General features: G+C 60.9%; 1 protein-coding gene across 6 annotated transcripts in view; it reads left to right on the top strand.

Annotated features, from left to right (window-relative positions):
• Nucleotides 1-18,572, top strand: part of MAN2A2 (mannosidase alpha class 2A member 2) — a 37,209-nt gene extending 18,637 nt beyond the window's left edge. For 5 of the 6 annotated variants that reach the window (XM_050967214.1, XM_050967213.1, XM_050967211.1 and 2 more), the window contains 16 exons: nucleotides 213-399; nucleotides 519-696; nucleotides 5,126-5,328; nucleotides 6,402-6,584; nucleotides 6,731-6,845; nucleotides 7,278-7,345; nucleotides 9,875-10,040; nucleotides 11,065-11,301; nucleotides 11,384-11,500; nucleotides 11,652-11,766; nucleotides 11,889-12,022; nucleotides 13,050-13,191; nucleotides 14,630-14,763; nucleotides 15,781-15,975; nucleotides 16,825-16,935; nucleotides 17,934-18,572. In XM_050967214.1, the coding sequence (XP_050823171.1) occupies nucleotides 213-399; nucleotides 519-696; nucleotides 5,126-5,328; nucleotides 6,402-6,584; nucleotides 6,731-6,845; nucleotides 7,278-7,345; nucleotides 9,875-10,040; nucleotides 11,065-11,301; nucleotides 11,384-11,500; nucleotides 11,652-11,766; nucleotides 11,889-12,022; nucleotides 13,050-13,191; nucleotides 14,630-14,763; nucleotides 15,781-15,975; nucleotides 16,825-16,935; nucleotides 17,934-18,089 (2,441 nt within the window). In that variant the 3' untranslated portion in view covers nucleotides 18,090-18,572. The remainder of the gene's footprint in view (nucleotides 1-212; nucleotides 400-518; nucleotides 697-5,125; nucleotides 5,329-6,401; nucleotides 6,585-6,730; nucleotides 6,846-7,277; nucleotides 7,346-9,874; nucleotides 10,041-11,064; nucleotides 11,302-11,383; nucleotides 11,501-11,651; nucleotides 11,767-11,888; nucleotides 12,023-13,049; nucleotides 13,192-14,629; nucleotides 14,764-15,780; nucleotides 15,976-16,824; nucleotides 16,936-17,933) is intronic. The other variant, XM_050967210.1, reaches the window with a different exon arrangement.
• Nucleotides 18,573-19,705: the final 1,133 nt, after the last annotated feature.

The raw sequence follows: 19,705 nt of genomic DNA, 5'->3' as shown, positions 1-19,705 counted from the left end.
CTCTGCCACAGCCTCTCCTCCCCTCCCCCTTGGCTGCTTCCCATCCCGCTAATCTGGGGCCAGGCCCACCCCCAGCATGGGCGCTGCCTTCCCTAGGAGTGCCCGGGTGTTGCCTGACTGGTACAGCTACTGCCTGCTCAGCTGTGACAGCCAAGCACAGGCAGATGATGCCCGGGGTGGGCACACCGACTCAGCTGGCTGCTTCTCTGCAGACCCAGACTCCAGCACTGATATCTTCTGCCACATGATGCCCTTCTACAGCTACGACGTGCCCCACACCTGCGGCCCTGACCCCAAGATCTGCTGCCAGTTTGACTTCAAGCGCCTGCCGGGAGGCAGGATCAACTGTCCATGGAAGGTGCCACCCAGAGCCATCACCGAGGCCAATGTGGCCGAGCGGTGAGTGAGCTGTGCCCCGCCACTCGGCCTGAGGCTGAGCCTTCTTGGCTGGCTCCGGGGCGTGTGGCCTGTGCCCGCTGGCCCAGCCCCCTGAGGCCTCTCGCCGTGTTCCACCGCAGGGCACACCTCTTGCTGGACCAGTACCGAAAGAAGTCCAAGCTCTTCCGCAGCAAGGTGCTGCTGGTGCCTCTGGGAGATGACTTCCGCTACGACAAGCCCCAGGAGTGGGACGCCCAGTTCCTCAACTACCAGCGCCTCTTCGACTTCCTCAACGCCCACCCCAGCCTGCACGTGCAGGTACTGCACCGGACTCCCAAAGGGGCTGCAGCTGGGACGTGCTGGAGGGTCCAGGAGAGCCCCACCCACCCCCTGGGGGATGTCGGGGATGTGAGGGGGAGCCCTGCCCCTGGGGGATGCCGGGGGTATGTGGGTGGAGCCCCACCCCCTGGAGGATGCCAGGGATGTGGGGGGAAGCCCTGCTCCCTGGGGGATGCCGGGGATGTGTGAGGGGAGCCCCGCCTTCTGGGGAATGCCAGGGATGTGGGGGGGAGCCCTGCCCCCTGGGGGATGCCGGGGGTGTGCAGGCGGAGCCCCACCCCCCCGAGGATGCCAAGGGTGTGAGGGGAGCCCCGGCCCCTGGGAAATGCCAGGGATGTGGGGGGAAGCCCCACCCCCTGGGGGATGCCGGGGGTGCGCAGGGGGGAGCCCCACCCCCGGGGGATGTCGGGGGTGTGGGGGTGGAGCCCCACCCCCTGGAGGACACCGGGCGGTGCAGGGAGTTATATTAGTCTTGATGGAATATTTGAACCCAAAGAGTCACAGGTGCTAACATGACCCTGTCACTGTCCCATGTTAAACAGGGTTAAAGGAGGCCTGGGGTTTGGCCTAGGGAGCCCTCTACCCGCTCAGTGCCAGGCACACACCCCACTGAATGGCCCAGCCCCTTCTACCAAAGGTGCAGGAAGAAGGAAAACCTGTCAAAGCATTTGCAATGGGAAGTGTTCCCTGGAGCAGCGTCCCTAGTGCCCAGTGATGGCGCTGCGTGGCTTCAGAATCAGAGAATCACAGAATCACAGACTATCAGGGTTGGAAGGGGCCTCAGGAGGTATCTAGTCCAACCCCCTGCTCAAAGCAGGATCAATCCCCAGCTAAATCATCCCAGCCAGGGCTTTGTCAAGCCTGACCTTAAAAACCTCTAAGGAAGGAGATTTCACTACCTCCCTAGGTAACCTATTCCAGTACTTCACCATCCTCTTAGTGAAATTTTTTTTCCTAATAGCCAACCTAGACCTCCCCCCCCTGCAATTTGAGACCATTACTCCTTGTTCTGTCATCTGGTACCACTGAGAACAGTCTAGATCCATCCTCTTTGGAACCCCCTTTCGGTAGCTGAAAGCAGCTATCAGATGCCCCCTCATTCTTCCCTTCTGCAGACTAAACAATCCCAGTTCCCCCAGACTCTCCTCATAAATCATGTGCTCCAGCCCCCTAATCATTTTTGTTGCCCTCTGCTGAACTCTCCAAGTTTTCCACATCCTTCTTGTAGTGTGGGCCCCAAAACTGGACACAGTATCCAGATGAAACCTCACCAATGCGAATAGAGGGGAACGATCACGTCCCTCAATCTGCTGGCAATGCCCCTACTCATACAGCCCAAAATGCCGTTAGCCTTCTTGGCAACAAGGGCACACTGCTGACTCATATCCAGCTTCTCTTCCACTGTAACCCCAGGTCCTTTTCCGCAGATCTGCTACCTAGCCACTTGGTCCCTAGTCTGTAGCAGTTTTTGGGATTCTTCCATCCTAAGTGCAGGACTCTGCACTTGTCCTTGTTGAACCTCCTCAGATTTCTTTTGGCCCAGTCCTCTAATTTGTCTCGGTCAGGTGTGGCCAATCTGAGCCTGAGAAGGGGCTAGAATTTACCAATGTACATTGCCAAAGAGCCACAGTAATACGTCAGCAGCCCCACATCAGCTCCCCCTCTTCCAGTGCCTCCTGCCTACCGGCAGCCCTGCCGATCAGCGCCTCCCCCCTTCCTCCCAGCATTTCCTGATCAGCTGTTCCATGGTGTGCAGGAGGCTCTGGGGGGAAAAGGGAAGGAGCGAGGGCACTGCAGGCTCAGGAGAGGGAGCAGGAAGGGGTGGAGTGGGGGCAGTGCCTGTGGCAGAGCCAGGGGTTGAGCAGTGAGCACCCCCCGGCACATTGGAAAGTTGGTGCCTCTAGCTCCAGCCCCGTAGTCGGTGCCTGTACAAGGAGCCTCATATTAACTTCTGAAGAGCCGCATCTGGCTCCAGAGCCACAGGTTGGCCACCCCTGGTCTAGGTCCCTCTGTATCCTGTCACCACCCACGTATCTACCACTCCTCCCAGTTTAGTGTCATCTGCAAACTCACTGAGGGTGCAGTCCACGCCATCCTCCAGATCATTAATGAAGATATTGAACAAAACCATTTCCAGGACCGACCCTTGGGGCATTCTGCTTGACACCGACTGCCAACTAGACATGGAGCCATTGATCACTACCCGTTAAGCCCGACGATCCAGCCAGCTTTCTATCCATCTTATAGTCTATTCATCCAACCCACACTTCTTTAACTTGCCGGCAAGAATACTGTGGGAGCCCGTATCAAAAGCTTTGCTAAAGTCAAGGAATAACACGTCCACTGCTTTCCCCTCATCCACAGACCCAGTTATTGCCTCATAGAAGGCAATTAGGTTAGTCAGGCATGACTTGCCCTTGGTGAATCCATGCTGACTGTTCCTGATCACGTTCCTCTCCTCTAAGTGCTTCAGAATTGATTCCTTGAGGACCTGCTCCATGATTTTTCCAGGGGCTGAGGTGAGGCTGACTGGCCTGTAGTTCCCCGGATCCTCCTCCTTCCCTTTTCTACATTAGCCTTTTTCCAGTCATCCAGGACCTCCCCTAGTCGCCATAAATTTTCAAATATAATGGCCAATGGCTCTGCAGTCACATCCACCAACTCCGTTAGCACCCTCAGATGCAGCACATCCAGCCCCGTGGACTTGTGCTCTTCCAGTTTTTCTAAATAGTCCTGAGCCACTTCTTTCTCCACAGAGGGCTGGTCACCTCCTCCCCATACTGTGCTGCCCAGTGCAGCAGTCTGGGAGCTGACCTTGTTCGAGAAGACAGAGTTAAAAAAAGCATTGAGTACATTAGCTTTTTCCACATCCTCTGTCACTAGGTTGCCTCCCCCATTCAGTAAGGGGCCCACACTTTCCTTGACCTTCTTCAGAAGGCAAGCCCCTTGTCTGACAGCCGCCTGCGCTCTCCAGGCTGTCCGGGACCGCTCCGGGAACAGGCTTGGCTGAGCTGGGCTGGAGTGGTGGCTGTGCTATAGTTCTCCGAGCCCGTTTCCTAGAAGGCCAAACCAGCCAAACAGCTGGGGAGAGGAAAGTCCAGCCCAGCCCAGAAACAGAGCCTCTGGCTCCAGCACCAGCTGGTCCATGCAGCCTCCCTGGTGGAGAAATAGGCTCAGCGCGCAGCCATGCCGAGACCTGGCAAACGGGTCCCAGCGTTGAGCTGGCTGGCCATGCCTCTGGCTGCTCCCAGGCTCACGGCAGGGTGGCAGGACACACCGCTTGGGCCGGCGAAACCAGACCTGTTTGAGGGACAGGAAAAGGGAGCGATAAGGAAGAGAAGGAATATGGTTGGGAAGGAGAAGAGCACACGAGAGGGATGACAAAGTCTGCCATGCCAGGCAGTGGTTGGCATGGAGCTGGAGCCGGTGGATGTGGCCTCGTCTTGGCCTAGCCTGGTCAGGACATCTCCCAGGCTCAGGGTGACAGAAGCCAAATGACGGCACAGCACGTCTTGGGGGCCCAGATGGTGAAGCTCGCCCTGCCCCTCCTTTCAGTCAGCAGTTCCCTCCGGTAGCCAGCCCTCTCCCCGGAGCCTCTTCTCGGGGACCAAGGGGTGGGGGTGCTAGGTCCGGCCTCCCCTCTTGTCCCCTGGTGGGGCCTCATTGCCACACTCTGGCTCTGACGAGGCCTGGGCTTCTGTTGGGAGGCTGGTTGGGTTGCACTAGCGCAGGCTGGCTGCCAACCGGCTCCCTCCTCCCCAGCACAGGTCACGGGGACCCCAGAGCAGCCTCTAGCCACTTCCCACAGCTAGTCTCACAAGTGAGTCCGTTTGTAGGCGCAGTTTGGGGTTGGTCCTGCTTTGAGAAGGGAGTGGGACTTGATGGCCTCCTGAGGTACCTTCCAACCCTGGTAGTCTACGAGTCTATGATTTATTACAACAAACCCCACTCACGCCTGTGGGATTCCAGAAGGTGTATGCTGAGCCCCGCACACCACCTGTGGGATAGGGGGTTGGGGAACCCCACCCACCCCCTCTGGGATGCGGGGGACATGGGGAACCCGCATGCACAGTGTAGCTGTCAGAACTCCGGCCTTGCCAGTATACCTGCTTTCCAGATGCTCTGTTTGTTTGTTACTGGCCTGGGGCCTCAGCTGGCTGCAGTCATAAGAGCGGCTGGACTGGGTCAGCTCAAAGGTCCATCCAGCCCCATGTCCTGTCTGCTGGCGGTGGCCAATACCAGGTGCTTCAGGGGAATGAACAGAACAGGGAAGTTATCGAGTGATCCATCCCTTGTTGCCCATTCCCAGGTCCTGGTCATCCTGGAGTGGGAGTGTTCCACCCACCCTCTCCTTGGTGCCGGGGGCCACCTGGCTCATGGATGGCATGGGGCCGTGCTCTCCCTGCAGGCGCAGTTCGGGACCCTCTCCGATTACTTTGATGCTCTCTCCAAGAGGACTGGAATCATCCCTGGACTGAAGCCGCCCGGCTTCCCTGTGCTGAGCGGTGACTTCTTCTCCTATGCGGACCGTGAGGACCACTACTGGACGGGCTACTACACCTCCCGGCCCTTCTACAAGAGCCTGGATCGCGTGCTGGAGGCCCATCTCCGGTGAGGACGTGGGGCTGCAGCTGGGAACGGGCGGAAGTGGGGCAGGCAGGGGTCTGGGCTGGAAGGAGCTGGGTGCAGTCAATGACAGGTTTGGGGGTGGGGCAGATGGGGGCAGGAGCTTGGTGGGCCGGGACTCAGGGCACACAGCTGGGGGGATTTCAGGGGAGGGGAGATTCAGGGCACAGGGCAGATTCAGGGGGCCAGGATTCGGGGGCAGAGCAAGGGGGGATTTGGGCACAGGGCGAGGAGGGATTCAGGGGCGGGGTGTGGGGGGGTTGCAGGGGCGCATCGAGGGGGTTCAGGCACAGGGTGAGAGAGTTCAGGGGCAGGGCGAGGAGGGATGTGGGGATGAGGCGAGAGGATATTTGGGGCTGGAGCGAGGAGGATTTGGGGGCAGCGCGAGGGGGGATAGGGTGAGGTGAGGGGATATTTGGGGCTGGGGCGAGGGGGATTTGGAGGCGGCGCAAGGGGAGATGTGGGGGTGAGGCAAGGGGAATTTGGGGCTGGGGCGAGGGGGATTTGGGGGCGTCGTGAGGGGAGTGTGGGGTTGAGGAGAGAGGATATTTGGGGCTGGGGTGAGCGGGATTCGGGGGCAGTGCAAGGGGAGATGGGGTGAGTTGAGGGGATATTTGGGGCTGGAGTGAGGGGGATTTGGGGGCGGCGCAAGGGGGGATGTGGGAGTGGAGCGAGGTGGGATTTGGGAGCAGGGCGAGGGGGGATTCGGGGGCAGGGTGAGGAGGGGTTGTGGGGGTGCGTTGAAGGGGTTCAGGCACAGGGTGAGAGAGTTCAGGGGCGGCGCAAGGGGGGATGTGGGGGTGAGGCGAGGGGATATTTGGGGCTGGGGCGAGGGGGATTTTGGGGCAGCGCGAGGGGGGATGGGGTGAGGTGAGGGAATATTTGGGGCTGGGGCGAGGGGGATTTGGGGGTGGCGTGAGGGGCGTGTAGGGCTGGAACCAGGGAGGATTCGGGGGAGTGGGACGGGAGGATTTGGGGGCAGGGTGAAGGGGTTCGGGTGCAGGGCGAGGGGTGTGTGTGGGGAGGAGCTGTGGCTCATGGGTCTGTGTCCGGCCCAGGGGTGCAGAGATCCTGTATAGCCTAGCGCTGAGTCACGCCCGGCATGCTGGCATCGACAGCAGATACCCGCTCTCAGATTACACCCTGCTGACTGAGGCCCGGCGTACCCTGGGGCTCTTCCAGCACCATGACGCCATCACAGGCACCGCCAAAGAGGCCGTCGTGGTGGATTACGGTGTGAGGTACGGCCCTGAGCCACAGGAATGGCTGGGGGAGCCGGGTGGGTGAACCCTGCCCGGGGGGTCCCTGTGGGGGAGAGGCTGGCCGGGGAGCGGTGACACTGATTCTCTCTCTGCCTTTCCCTCGTGGCTCCGGCCCGGCTGCCCAGGCTGCTTCACTCCCTGGTGAACCTGAAACGCATCATCAGCAATGCTGCGCACTACCTGGTGCTGGGCGAGAAGGAGTCCTATCACTACGACGCCGCAGGGCCCTTCCTTGGCATGGTGAGCCCGGCCCTGTGCCCTGGCCCTGGCCCTGACCTTGGCCTCTCTACCTGACCCCAGCCCGGCCCCACTGCCCTGACCCTGATTCCTGCCCCGCTGACCTGACCCTGATCCCGGCCTCGCTGCCCTGGCCCTGGCCCTGACCTTGGCTTCAGTGCTTGACCCCGGCCCAGCCCCACACCCTGGCCCTGGTCCAGCCCCGCTGCCCTGACCCTAGCCCGGGCCCCCTGACCTGAGCCTGATCCCAGCCCCCCTGCCCTGACTCTGGCCCAGCCCTGCTGCTCTGACCCCAGCCCGGCCCTGCTGCCCTGACCCTGATCCTGGCCCCACTGCCTGTCTCTGCCTTTCTGCCTAGAGGGGTCCTTGGGCTGGCGGGGGCTGGGGGTGCTCTCCTGGGAGCATTATGGTGCTGACTCAGCTCCTCTTTGCCAGGACGACATGCGCCTCAACCAGGACTCGCTGCCTGAGAAAACCATCATCAAGTTGGACACATCACCCAGGTGCACGCCCAGCTCTGGGCTGGGGCAGGGCCTTGCTGGAGGGACAGGCCCCTCCCTGTGTTCACTCTGTCCTGGGGGCTGCCGGGGCCAGGCCTGCCCCTGTGGCTGAGCGCTCTATTCACTCTAACCTGCCACTGTTGGGGTCCTTTGGGGGCTGGAGGCTGTCAGAGGGCTGTCAAGTGCTACGGGCTGGAGGGGCCATCGGGGGTAGGGGCTCTCAGGGGCCAAAGATTGTGGGGGGCCATCAGGTCAGAGGCTGTGGGGGGCCAGCAGAGTCTGGGGACCATCAGGGATCAGGGACTGGGGGCCGTTGGGGGCTGGGGCTGTAATGATGCAGCCTCTTTGGCGGGACACTTCTGAGAGTATCAATTCAGGACAAATTGCTCAGAGCTGGACAGTCACCGCCCAAGGCTGGGTTTCCTTCGCACACCGAACCAGCTAAACAGAGAGGATTTCAGTCTCACCCCACTGGCTAACCACAAGCCACACAAGCGATTCCCTTCGATGCTCCAGTTTCCCACATCACCACCAGTGCCACTCGTTATGGCTGGTTATGAAAACCAACACCCCAGTAAAAGAAAAAGGGTTCTCCCAATCCCAAAGGACCAAGCCCCAGACCCAGGTCAATATACAAGTTAGATCGTACCCACAAACCACGCTGTTGCCAGTCCTTCAGATTCTAAAGGTTTATTCATAAAAAGAAAGAAATATAGATGAAGAGCTAGAATTGGTTAAAGGAATCAATTCCATACAGTAATGGCAGAGTTGTTGGTTCAGGCTTGTAGCAGTGATAGAATAAACTGCAGGTTCAAATTAAGTCTCTGGAACATCCCCAGCTGGGATGGGTCATTCAGTCCTTTGTTCAGAGGTTCAGTTTGTAGCAAAGTCCCTCCAGAGGTCAGAAGCAGGATTGAAGACAAAATGGAGGGATGGAGTTCGGAGTCACACGGTCAAGTCACATGTTCATACATGACTCAGTTTGCAGGCCAACGCCGTTGTTTACATGTTAGTTTGAACGTTCCCCGGAAAGCTCAGATGTGGGTTGGCATCTCCCAAAGTCCATTGTCAGTGAAGTGTTTCTTGACTGGGCACTTAATCTGCAAATTCCTTTCTCAAGAAGCTGACTAAAAGCTTCACTGAGACTACTTAGACTCAAAACACATTGAGATACAAGTACAGAGCTAATATTCATAACTTCAACTACAAAATGATACACACATACAGACAGCATAATCACAACCAGCAAACCATAACCTGCTCTTAGACACCTTATTTGAACCCTTTTATACAAGACTTGGTGCCACTACAGGGGATAGGGGGCTTGGGGTGGTTGGGGATGAACAGGGCTGGGGGCCGTTGGGGGCTGAGGCTATCAGGGATCATGGGCTGTGGTCTGTGGGGGATGGGGGGCTGTCAGGGATCAGGGGCTGGGGTCCGTTGGGGTCTGGGGGCTGTCAGGGATCAGGGGCTGTCAGGGATCAGGGGCTGGGGTCCATGGGGGGCTGGAGGCTGTCAGGGATCAGGAGCTGGGGCTGTCGGGAATCAGGGCCTGGGGTCCATTTGGGTGCTGGGGGCCGTCAGGGATCATGGTCTGGGGTCCGTGGGGGGCTGTGGGCTGTCGGGGATCAGGGGCTATCAGGGATCAGGACCTGGGGTCTGTGAGGGGCTGGAGGCTGTTGGCGATCAGGGGCTGGGGCTGTCAGGGATCATGGCCTGGGGTCCGTTGGGTGCTGGGGACTGTCCGGCATCATGGGCTGGGGTCTGTGCGGGGCTGGGAGCTGTCAGGGATCAGGCGCTGTTGGGGATCAGAGCCTGGGGTGTGTTGGGTGCTGGGGACTGTCAGGCATCATGGGCTGGGGTCTGTGGGGGGCTGGGAGCTGTCGGGGATCAGGGGCTGTCGGGAATCAGAGCCTGGGGTCCATTGGGTGCTGGGGGCTGTCAGGGATCAGAGGCTGTTGGGGATCGGGCTGGGGCTGTCGGGGATCAGGGCCTGGGGTCTGTTGGGTGCTGGGGGCTGTCAGGGATCATGGGCTGGGCTCCGTGGGGGGTTGTGGGCTGTCGGGGATCAGGGGCTGTCAGGGATCAGGGCCTGGGGTCTGTGAGGGGCTGGGGGCTGTCAGGGATCAGGGGCTGTTGGGGATCAGGGGCTGTCAGGGATCAGGGCCTGGGGTCCGTTGGGTGCTGGGGGCTGTCAGGGATCAGAGGCTGTTGGGGATCAGGGGCTGTCGGTGATCAGAGCCTGGGGTCCGTTGGGTGCTGGGGACTGTCAGGCATCATGGGCTGGGGTCTGTGGGGGGCTGGGAGCTGTCGGGGATCAGGGGCTGTCAGGGATCAGAGCCTGGAGTCCATTGGGTGCTGGGGGCTGTCAGGGATCAGAGGCTGTTGGGGATCGGGCTGGGGCTGTCGGGGATCAGGGCCTGGGGTCTTTTGGGTGCTGGGGGCTGTCAGGGATCATGGGCTGGGGTCAGTGGGGGCTGGGGGTTGTTGAGGATCAGGGACATCATGTGGCTGAGTGCTGTCCCCATGCAGGTTCGTGGTGCTGTTTAACCCGCTGGAGCAGGAGCGGCTCAGTGTGGTCTCACTGCTGGTGGACTCTCCGCGTGTCCGTGTGCTCTCTGAGGAGGGGCAGCCCCTGGCCATCCAGCTCAGTGCCCAGTGGAGCTCAGCCACAGATATGGTGCCTGATGTCTACCAGGTACAGGAGGAGCTTGCGGCTTCACCCCACCTCATTGGGGATGCCATGAACTGGGCGAAACCTACCAGACACCCAGTGCCCTTGGCTGCAGTCTCCACCCCCCACCGTGCACACCTCACTCTGTACACCTCCATCTCGCACATCCATCCGCCACTGCACACACCCCATAGTCTGCCTCAGCAGCCCCACAGGCCTCTCCTCCACCCCCTGACACACACAGCCCTGCCCACCCTGGCTTGTGCAGGGTCCCCTCCATGCCCTGTGCCCACTGCTCTGCAACCGCTCTGGATGAAATCAGACAGGACTCCAGGGCAGTATGTCTCCTCTCAGGGCAAACAGTCCCTAGGGCAAACCTCCTTGGGTTCAGCGCCTCCTGGGTCTGACCTCGGCGCATTCAGCGCTCCTGTTCATGCTGTGAGCTCCCCACAGAGTCCACCTGAATGGGGCACCTGAGGAACCCTTACATGGCCCCAAAGAGGCCATGCACCCCAGCTCTGCAGTCAGCAGTGACTCGCAGCCAGCATAGAAAACAGAAGGTTTATTAGTCGTCAGGAACACAGTGTAGAACAGATCCTGTTAGCATGGGGTGGGGGGAATCCCCCCAAGCCCAGAACCCTGGGCTCTCCCCTCTTCAGTCTCCGCGGTGCAGACTGATCAGCTTCCAGCAGCCCAGCCTAGTTTGCCCCTCCTCTGGCCTTTGTCTCTTTCTGGGGCAAACAGGTCACCTGGTGTCCACTTCTCGCTTTGTTCTCCAACACCTCCGACTGATTCTTGCAGAGGATGGGCTCCAGCAGAGTGTCAGCCATTGTCTGTGCCCAGGCAGTCACCCCTGCCCTCCCTGCCCTCTAGGGGTCTCTGCAAGGATCACACACCCTTGTCCCACCACCTAGACATTTGAGTAACACGTGGGGGAATTGAGACACACACGCACGCGCGCACACACACACACACACACACACACACAGCATTCAGACAAAACATTACAAACAAACATTCCCACTCTCGTCTCCCCTCTGATTGGCAGGTGTCCATCATGACCCGGCTGCCAGCACTGGGCCTCAGTATCCTGCAGTTGTACAAGTCTTTTGACAGGCACAGCACACTGACATCGTCTGTGCGCATCCACCTGCACGGACGTGACCTGCCAGTGCGCCCGCGCGAGGTCTTCCCCGTGCGCGTCGTCCCCGCCACCTCTGACGACTTCTGCCTGGACAACCAGCACATGCAGGCCTGCTTCTCGGGCCTCACGGGCCTGCTGCAGGTGAGTAGGGGGGTGGGCGGGGGGCAGCATAGTGTGCCTGCCGCCCACGCACTCACTGCCTGCCTGGCCTGCTTCCTTGCAGAGCGTCCGCGGGGCTGGGGAGGAGCACAGGCTGAGCAGCGAGTTCCTCATCTATGGCACCAGGAGCGCCAAGGACAAGAGTGGGGCCTACCTCTTCCTGCCGGACGGCGATGCCAAGGTACAGGGACCCAGGGCCCTAGGAGCACCTGGGCACTGAGGCCTGTAGAGGGGGCCTTGGGAGGGCTGGTGGATCAGAGGGGTCCAGGCCGTTACACCTCCCTCCCTTGTGCCTGCTGCACTGTGTCAGGCTGCCCTTGTTCCCTTCACAGCCCTATGCCCCCAAGGAGCCGCCCGTGGTGCGTGTGACCGAGGGACCCTTCTTCTCAGAGGTGGCCAGCTACTATCAGCATGTGCAGCAGGTGGTGCGGCTCTACAACGTGCCAGGTGAGGGCCGTGCAAGGTGGGCTGTGCTGTGCTGCAGCAGCTGGGGGCACTGGCGCTCAGCAGGGTCCCTGGCATTCCACTGGCAGGGGCGGGTTAGGTGATCTCAGCCCTCTGCTTTGCAGGGGTGGAGGGTCTGTCCCTGGATGTGTCCTGCCTGGTGGACATCCGCGACCATGTCAACAAGGAGATGGCCCTGCGCCTCAGCACCAGCATCGCCAGCGAGGACACCTTCTTCACCGATCTCAACGGCTTCCAGGTGCCTGGCAGGCCTGGGCAATGCCCTCTCCTGCCTCCTGGGCCTCTCCCCTGACAGGGCAGAGCCAGTACCCTGCCCCCTGGGCATCTCCCAGCCCTGCCCGGTTCCTGGTGCAGTGCCCACCCCTGCCTCCTGGGCATCTTCCCTGACAGGGCAGAGCCATCAACCTGCCCTTGGGCATCTTCCAGCCCTGCCCGGTTCCTGGGGCAGTGCCCTCCCCTGCCTCCTGGGCCTCTCCCAGCCCTGCCCCCCAGGGCAGCGCCCTCCCCTGCCTCCTGGGCATCTCCCGCCCCTGCCCCCCAGGGCAGCGCCCTCCCCTGCCTCCTGGGCCTCTCCCAGCCCTGCCCCCCAGGGCAGCGCCCTCCCCCGCCTCCTGGGCATCTCCCAGCCCTGCCCCCCAGGGCAGTGCCCTCCCCTGCCTCCTGGGCCTCTCCCACCCCTGCCCCCAAGGGCAGCGCCCTGCTCTGCCTCCTGGGCATCTCCCACCCCTGCCCCCCAGGGGAGCGCCTGTCACGGAGCGTGGGGGAGTCCGGCCCTGCACCCCTCTTCCTGGGACTCACAGTGACTCTCAGCCAGCCAGTAAAACAGAAGGTTTATTGGACAACAGGAGTGCAGGTTACAGCAGAGATTGTAGGCACAGCCAGGACCCCCAGTTAAGTCCTGCTAGGGCTCAGGAAGCTTAGTCCCCTGAATTTTAACCACCCAGCCCCAAACCAAAACTAAACTCAACTCCCTCCAGCCGGCCCCTTCCTTTGTCCACCTTCCCGGCCAAAGGTACTGACCTCCTCCCTGCTCCCTGGCTCAGGTTACAGCCTTAGGTCCTAGTCCCTCACCTTAAGTCCTCCCCGGCTCTCCCATCCCCCACACAGACAGTCCCTACTCCATCACAGCGCCCTCCCCCGCCTGCTGGGCATCTCCCCGCCCAGGGCCAGCTTGCCGGGAGCCCCCAGGTTGCGTGCAGGACATTGGTGGAGCTCGGAGTGGTGCTGAGCCAGGCGCTGCACCGCCTGTCTCTCCTTTCCTCCAGATCCAGCCTCGCAGGTTCCTGAAGAAGCTGCCTCTCCAGGCCAACTTCTACCCCATGCCAGCCATGGCCTACATCCAGGACAAGCAGAGCCGCCTGACCCTGCACACAGCCCAGGCCCTGGGGGTGTCCAGCCTGCACAGCGGTGAGTGGGGGCAGTGCCCCAGAGCCATCTGCACCTGGCTGCAGCGTCTCCTTGAGCCCCGCACTCACCACTGCTCCCAGTCTAAGCAAGGCCAAGCTGGTCACAACTGAACAAGGAAAGCCAGTGCTGCAGGGAGTAGGGCAGGGGCGCTCTCCCCGGGCAGTCAGGGCTGGTCCCAGGGTGGCGCTAGGGGACACTGTGCTGCAGGGAGCGGGGTAGGGCACTCAGCAGGAGGTGCTCTCTCCAGCAGGGCTGGTCCCAGGGTGGCGCTAGGGGGCTCTGTGGGGCAGGGAGCGGGATGGGGCACTCAGCAGAGGGCGCTCTCCCTGGGCAGTCAGGGCTGGTCCCAGGGCGGCGCTAGGGGACACTGTGCTGCAGGGAGCGGGGTAGGGCACTCAGCAGGGGGCGCTCTCCCCAGCAGGGCTGGTCCCAGGGCGGCGCTAGGGGGCTCTGTGGGGCAGGGAGCGGGATGGGGCACTCAGCAGAGGGCGCTCTCCCTGGGCAGTCAGGGCTGGTCCCAGGGCGGCGCTAGGGGACACTGTGCTGCAGGGAGCGGGGTAGGGTACTCAGCAGGAGGCGCTCTCCCCAGCAGGGCTGGTCCCAGGGCGGCGCTAGGGGGCTCTGTGGGGCAGGGAGCGGGGTAGGGCACTCAGCAGGAGGCACTCTCCCTAGCAGGGCTGGTCCCAGGGCGGCGCTAGGGGGCTCTGTGGGGCAGGGAGCGGGATGGGGCACTCAGCAGAGGGTGCTCTCCCTGGGCAGTCAGGGCTGGTCCCAGGGCGGCGCTAGGGGGCACTGTGCTGCAGGGAGTGGGGTAGGGCACTCAGCAGGAGGCGCTCTCCCCAGCAGGGCTGGTCCCAGGGCAGCGCTAGGGGGCTCTGTGGGGCAGGGAGCGGGATGGGGCACTCAGCAGAGGGCGCTCTCCCTGGGCAGTCAGGGCTGGTCCCAGGGCGGCGCTAGGGGGCGCTGTGCTGCAGGGAGCAGGGTGGGGCCAGCAGGGGGCATTCTTCCTGGCAGGCAGTGCTGGTCCCAGGGCAGCGCTGGGGGGTGCTGTGCTGCAGGGAGCGGGGTGGGGCACTCAGCAGGGGGCTCTCTCCCCAGCAGGCAGGGCTGGCCCATTGCCCCAGGGCAACGCTCGAGGCCTGTGCTGCAGAGCTCCGCCTTTCTGATAACTCGAGGCCCTGACTGTCCCAGGCGAGGAAAGCCCCTGTGCTCTGCGGTGTCTCAGTGGAGTCATCGCCCCAGCACTCTGGGAGAACGATGTCCTCTCTTCCATTTGCTGCCTCAGCTGCTGCTGGACTGGAGTGGCCTCTGTCTGGAGTCTCTCCCTGGCCCAGCCCTGCTGCAGGGCCCAGTCGAGGCCCCTCTCCATGGGAGGAAGGGTTAAGGGCCCAGGTGTGTTCAGGTCCTGCTGGACCCTTCCCCTCTCTGCGCCCCATAGGCCAGCTGGAGGTGATCCTGGACCGGCGCCTCATGCAGGATGACAACCGTGGCCTCGGCCAAGGGCTGAAGGACAACAAACGAACCTGCAACCGCTTCCGCCTCCTGCTGGAGCGCCGCACCACAGCCAACAGGGTGAGGGGGAGCCCTGCTGCCAGGAGGCAACGCTATTCTGCTCCCCGCTGCCTGGGCTGCCCAGGCGCTCCAGCCCCCTTGTGGTGTGGAGCGCTGGGGGTGAGCCCAGCTGCTGGGGGCGGGGGGGCAGACACTGAGTGCTGAGCCCGGTGGCTCCAGCTGGGGGAGGGCTGTTGGAGTCACCACGGGGTGTTGTTTGGACCTTGGGTTTCCCTTCCTTCCCTGTCCCAGACTGTAGCAGAGCTGTGCTGTGCAGCTGTGAACCCGTTGTGTCGTCCCACCCCAGCAGTGGTCACACTGCAGTGGAGGCGGCAGGTGCTGTGCTGCTTGGAGGAGGGGGCTGAGTCTCAGCCAGGCGCTGAGCTTCCCCGAATGCTGCGCTAGACTGGCTCTGCGCTGGCACTTTGCCACACAACTCTTACAACCATTGCTGTTCTCGTCCCATCTCCCCTGCTCCTACCCATGTCACCCCCCAGAGCTCCAGCTTCTTTTCCAAACTGGCTTCCGTGTTCCTAGCCTGGCCCTTTTCCGGCCGCGGGATGGGCAGCGGAGAGGTACCTGCTGGCTGCCGTGCTGTCTGGTGACTGTAGCTGGGGCCGCGGTCAGTGTGTAGCCCAGCTGGGAGCCTGAGCAGTAGATGACGGTAGATTAGGCCTGTGTGCTGTGCATGGGATGGAGCACTGGCCCGAGGGGTGGGCCGGCTGCAGTGGAGTGGGGGCCCTGATGGCTCAATCCTGACTCCCCCCAAAAGCAGGGAGGGGCAGGGTCCCACCTCATCAGATTAGATGTGACCTCCGCAGCCCCTTCTGCCTGGGCCAGGAGTGTTGCTGCTGCCTGAGTCTCCTGCCACCCCCACTGCCTGCATCGGGTTGTTTGGGGGAGCACCATGTGGATCCCTGCTGGGAAATTCCCTTGCCCTCTTGGTGGGTGTGACCAGCCCAACAGGTGAAGGTCCCTACCAGCAGCAGGGCGGGGCTGCCCCAGACCCCTCAACTCAGTTGGTTGCTCTTGTTGCAGGTGCAGGACAGTCGTCCAATCAGCTTCCCCTCTCTGCTGAGTCACATGACCTCCATGCACCTGAACACAGAGGTGCTGGCGATGCCTGTTGCTCGGGAGAAGCCAGCGCCCCCGGCCCTAAGGTCCTTCCGGCCCCTCTCAGCCACCGTCCCCTGTGACTTCCACATCCTCAACCTGCGGACCCTGCAAGCAGAGGTAAGAGCCCCGGCCCCATGGGAAGCGAGCCCAGCACCCCGACAGCTCGCAGCACCGCCATGTGTGGGTGGGTCACACTGTCCGTTCCCATCATCCCGGCAGGCTCAGGCCCGGGATCAGGCCCTATGCCCAGCTGTACCCATCCCTTTGGCTGACGAGTAATTAATACCTCGTTTCATGGAAGGTGGAATTAGGGAGGTAAATGAATCGTGAGGCTGAAAACCAGATGTTTGTGCTAAAGCAGGGAAGGCTAAAAACACAGAATGTCTGAGCCAGCTGAGGCAAGAGAGAGAACACCCAGGGGCCAGTTACAACAAGTAACAATGAACATGCTACGTGAGGGAAGTAGGGGTGAGGTAAAGAGTTCGTGGGTGAGCCTGCTGCACCAGGCTTGGCTCCTGTGGCGTACTCAGGCCAAGCCATTGCAGTGAGATGCGTGGGACACAAAGGGACAGGTGCTGGGACACTTTGAGCTCTCGTACTCGGCGTCCATTCCCCACGACTGATCATCTCAGCCGAGTTCTGCCGGGTGTCAGATGAAGGCTCCGAGCGATGCAGGCTGGGGCTGAGGGAGTTCTTGGGGGCCGAGGAGAGAGGTCTCGGAGGAAATCCCAGTTTTAGCAATGCTGTGTCTCGACCTGAATCCGAGCATCGGGAGCGGGTCCTGTCTCATTGCTCAGCCGCGTACTTGGGCCCAGCAGCTCAGCAGTGGCAGAAGGGTGCAGATCCGAGTGAGTCTCCAAGGCACTGAGCTGCAGGTTAGATCGAAGCACAAACATCCTGGTTTCAGCACCATGATCCATTTACCTTCCTGCGGCTGTCACACGCATCTCTGCTTCCCCGTCCCAGGACGACTTGCTGCCCTCGGCGGAGATGGCGCTGATCCTGCACCGCAAGGGCTTCGACTGCGGCCTGGAGGCCAAACACCTGGGCTTCAACTGCACCACCAGCCAGGGCAAGGTGGGTCTGTCTGGGACACCCCCAGTGACACCCCCCACTGGGGCAAGGTGGGTCTGGGACACTCCCAATGACACCCCCCCCGGGACAAGGTGGGTCTGGGACACCCCCCGTGACATCCCCTGCCGGGGCAAGGTGGGTCTGGGACACCTCCTGTGACATCAACCCACTGGGGCAAGGTGGGTCTGGGACACCCCCAGTGACACCCCCCTCTGGGGCAAGGTGGGTCTGGGACACCCCCAGTGACACCCCCCTCTGGGGCAAGGTGTGTCTAGGACACCCCCACTGACACCCTCCTCCCAGGCAAGGTGGGTCTGGGACACACCCAGTGACATCCCCCGCCGGGGCAAGGTGGGTCTGGGACATGGCCAGTGACACCCCCCACTGGGGCAAGGGGGGTCTGGGATACCCCCAGTGACATCACCCCACTGGGACAAGGTGGGTCTGGGATGCACCCAGTGACACCCCCCTCCGGGGCATGGTGGGTCTGGGACATCCCCAGTGACACCCTCTTCCCCCTCTGGGGCAAGGTGGGTCTGGGACATGCCCAGTGGAACCCTCCACTGGGGCAAAGTGGGTCTGGGACACACCCAGTGACACCCCCCTCCCCCACTGGGGCAAGGTGGGTCTGGAATATGCCCAGTGACAACCCCCTCCCCCTCTGGGGCAAGATGGGTCTGGGACACGACCGGTGCCCCAGCCCGGCAGCTGACCCACCCTCACGCTGGTGCTGTGGATCAGGCCTGGGCAGGGCCCGGGGGGGAAGGTTGTGGTGGTGAGGGGGCGCCTGCCAGAGGGAGCAGTGTTCTTGGAGCCTAGGCTAGGCTGCGTTCCTGGGGCACCGGCTCTCCGTCACATCCTGGCCCCCGTCTCGCAGCCCCCGCAAGGGGAGGCTGCCTTTCGGTGCTGGCTTCGTGCCACTCCCCGGGGCCTGCCCCAGCACAGAGCTGAGCACAGCCTGAGGTGCCAGCCCCTCACCCCACGCCCCCTCCTCTCTGTAGTTCTCCCTTGGGAGCCTGTTCCACGGCTTGGAGCTGGGGTCGCTGCAGCCCACCTCGCTGACACTGATGTACCCGCTGGGCGCGGCCTCCCCCAACGGCACTGTGATCCACATGGACCCCATGGAGATCGCCACCTTCCGCATCCACTTTGAGTAGCCCCCGGCGGCCAGGAGAGGAGCAGGCCAGCTGCGCAGCGTCCAGCTGGGAGACATCCCCTGCCTGGGGACAGGGTGGGCAGGGAGCAGGGAGCTCCCTCGGGCTGTGGCTTGGGAGCTGACACTGCACGGGATGCAGACGGACTCGCAGGAGCAGCTGCCTCCCTTATTTATTAATCTGCGTTTTAAATAATATTGCAAATGGCCAAGTGTGGGGGCTGGGGCACGGTCCCGGCTGCGCGGCAGATCCCAGGCCGCTCCCAGTGCTCAGCCTGGCACTGCCACGCTGCAGCTGGAGAACACTGCGTTCTCGGTGGCCATGCTGCTGGCTCAGCCAGGAGGCAGGTTGCAGCTTCTCGGGTCCCCCAGTCCATGTCCCACCTCTCCGTGTCACCTTGCCCCATGTTGTGGGGAAACCAGGCAGGTGCTGGAGCCTGCTGGACTGCAGGGGTCTGACTGAAAACCTGCTGCGGGCTGGGTGAGGGGGGTCTGTCATAAACAGATAGCTAAGGGTTAATGTCTCTTTCACCTGAAGCACCTGACCAGAGGACCAATCAGGAAACCGGATTTTTTCAACTTTGGGTGGAGGGAATTTTGTGTCTGAGTCTTTGTCTGTCTGCCTGCTTTCTCTGAGCTTTGGAGAAGTAGTTTCTACTTTCTAGTCTTCTGTTTCTAAGTGTAAGGACAAAGAGATCAGATAGTAAGTTATATGGTTTCTTTTCTTTGGTATTTGCATGAATATAAGTGCTGGAGTGCTTTGATTTGTATTCTTTTTGAATAAGGCTGTTTATTCAATATTCTTTTAAGCAATCGACCCTGTATTGTATCATCTTAATACAGAGAGCCCATTTGTATGTATTTTTCTTTCTTTTTATATAAAGCTTTCTTTTAAGACCGGTTGAAGTTTTTCTTTACTTCAGGGAAATTGAGTCTGTACTCACCAGGGAATTGGTGGGAGGAAGAAAAAGGGGAGATCTGTGTGTTGGATTGTTAGCCTGATTTTGCATTCCCTCTGGGGGAATAGGAAAGTACTTTTTGTTTCCAGGATTGGGAACAGAGAGGGAGATTCACTCTGTTTGGATTCACAGAGCTTGTGTCTGTGTATCTCTCCAGGAGCACCTGGAGGGGGGAAGGGAAAAAGGATTATTTCCCTTTGTTGTGAGACTCAAGGGATTTGGGTCTTGGGGTCCCCAGGGAAGGTTTTTCAGGGGGACCAGAGTGCCCCAAAACACTCTAATTTTTTGGGTGGTGGCAGCAAGTACCAGGTCCAAGCTGGTAACTAAGCTTGGAGGTTTTCATGCTAACCCCCATATTTTGGACGCTAAGGTCCAAATCTGGGACTAAGGTTATGATATGGTGTAGCAGCGGGTGGGATATAGACAGAATCCAGAAGCCAGTAGGAATATTATATTTTTCTTTTCTCTGCTAAGGGCTTTTTAGCAGAGAGAGAAACAGTTGGTTTTAAAAGGGAACCAGAGATAATTTTTTTTTTCTGCTCTCTCTGGCAGTTTGTGGCTTGCATGTTAAGCAAGAAGCCATTACCAGACTGTTAAGGGTCTTTTGTCATGCAATAGCCCTCCCATTAGGAGGCAAGTTCCAGCACTATATGAATGCAAA

Source organism: Gopherus flavomarginatus, chromosome 9 (genome assembly GCF_025201925.1).
Source record: "Gopherus flavomarginatus isolate rGopFla2 chromosome 9, rGopFla2.mat.asm, whole genome shotgun sequence".
Taxonomy (NCBI): Eukaryota; Metazoa; Chordata; order Testudines; family Testudinidae; genus Gopherus; species Gopherus flavomarginatus.
This window is presented reverse-complemented; position numbering and strand designations above follow the sequence as displayed.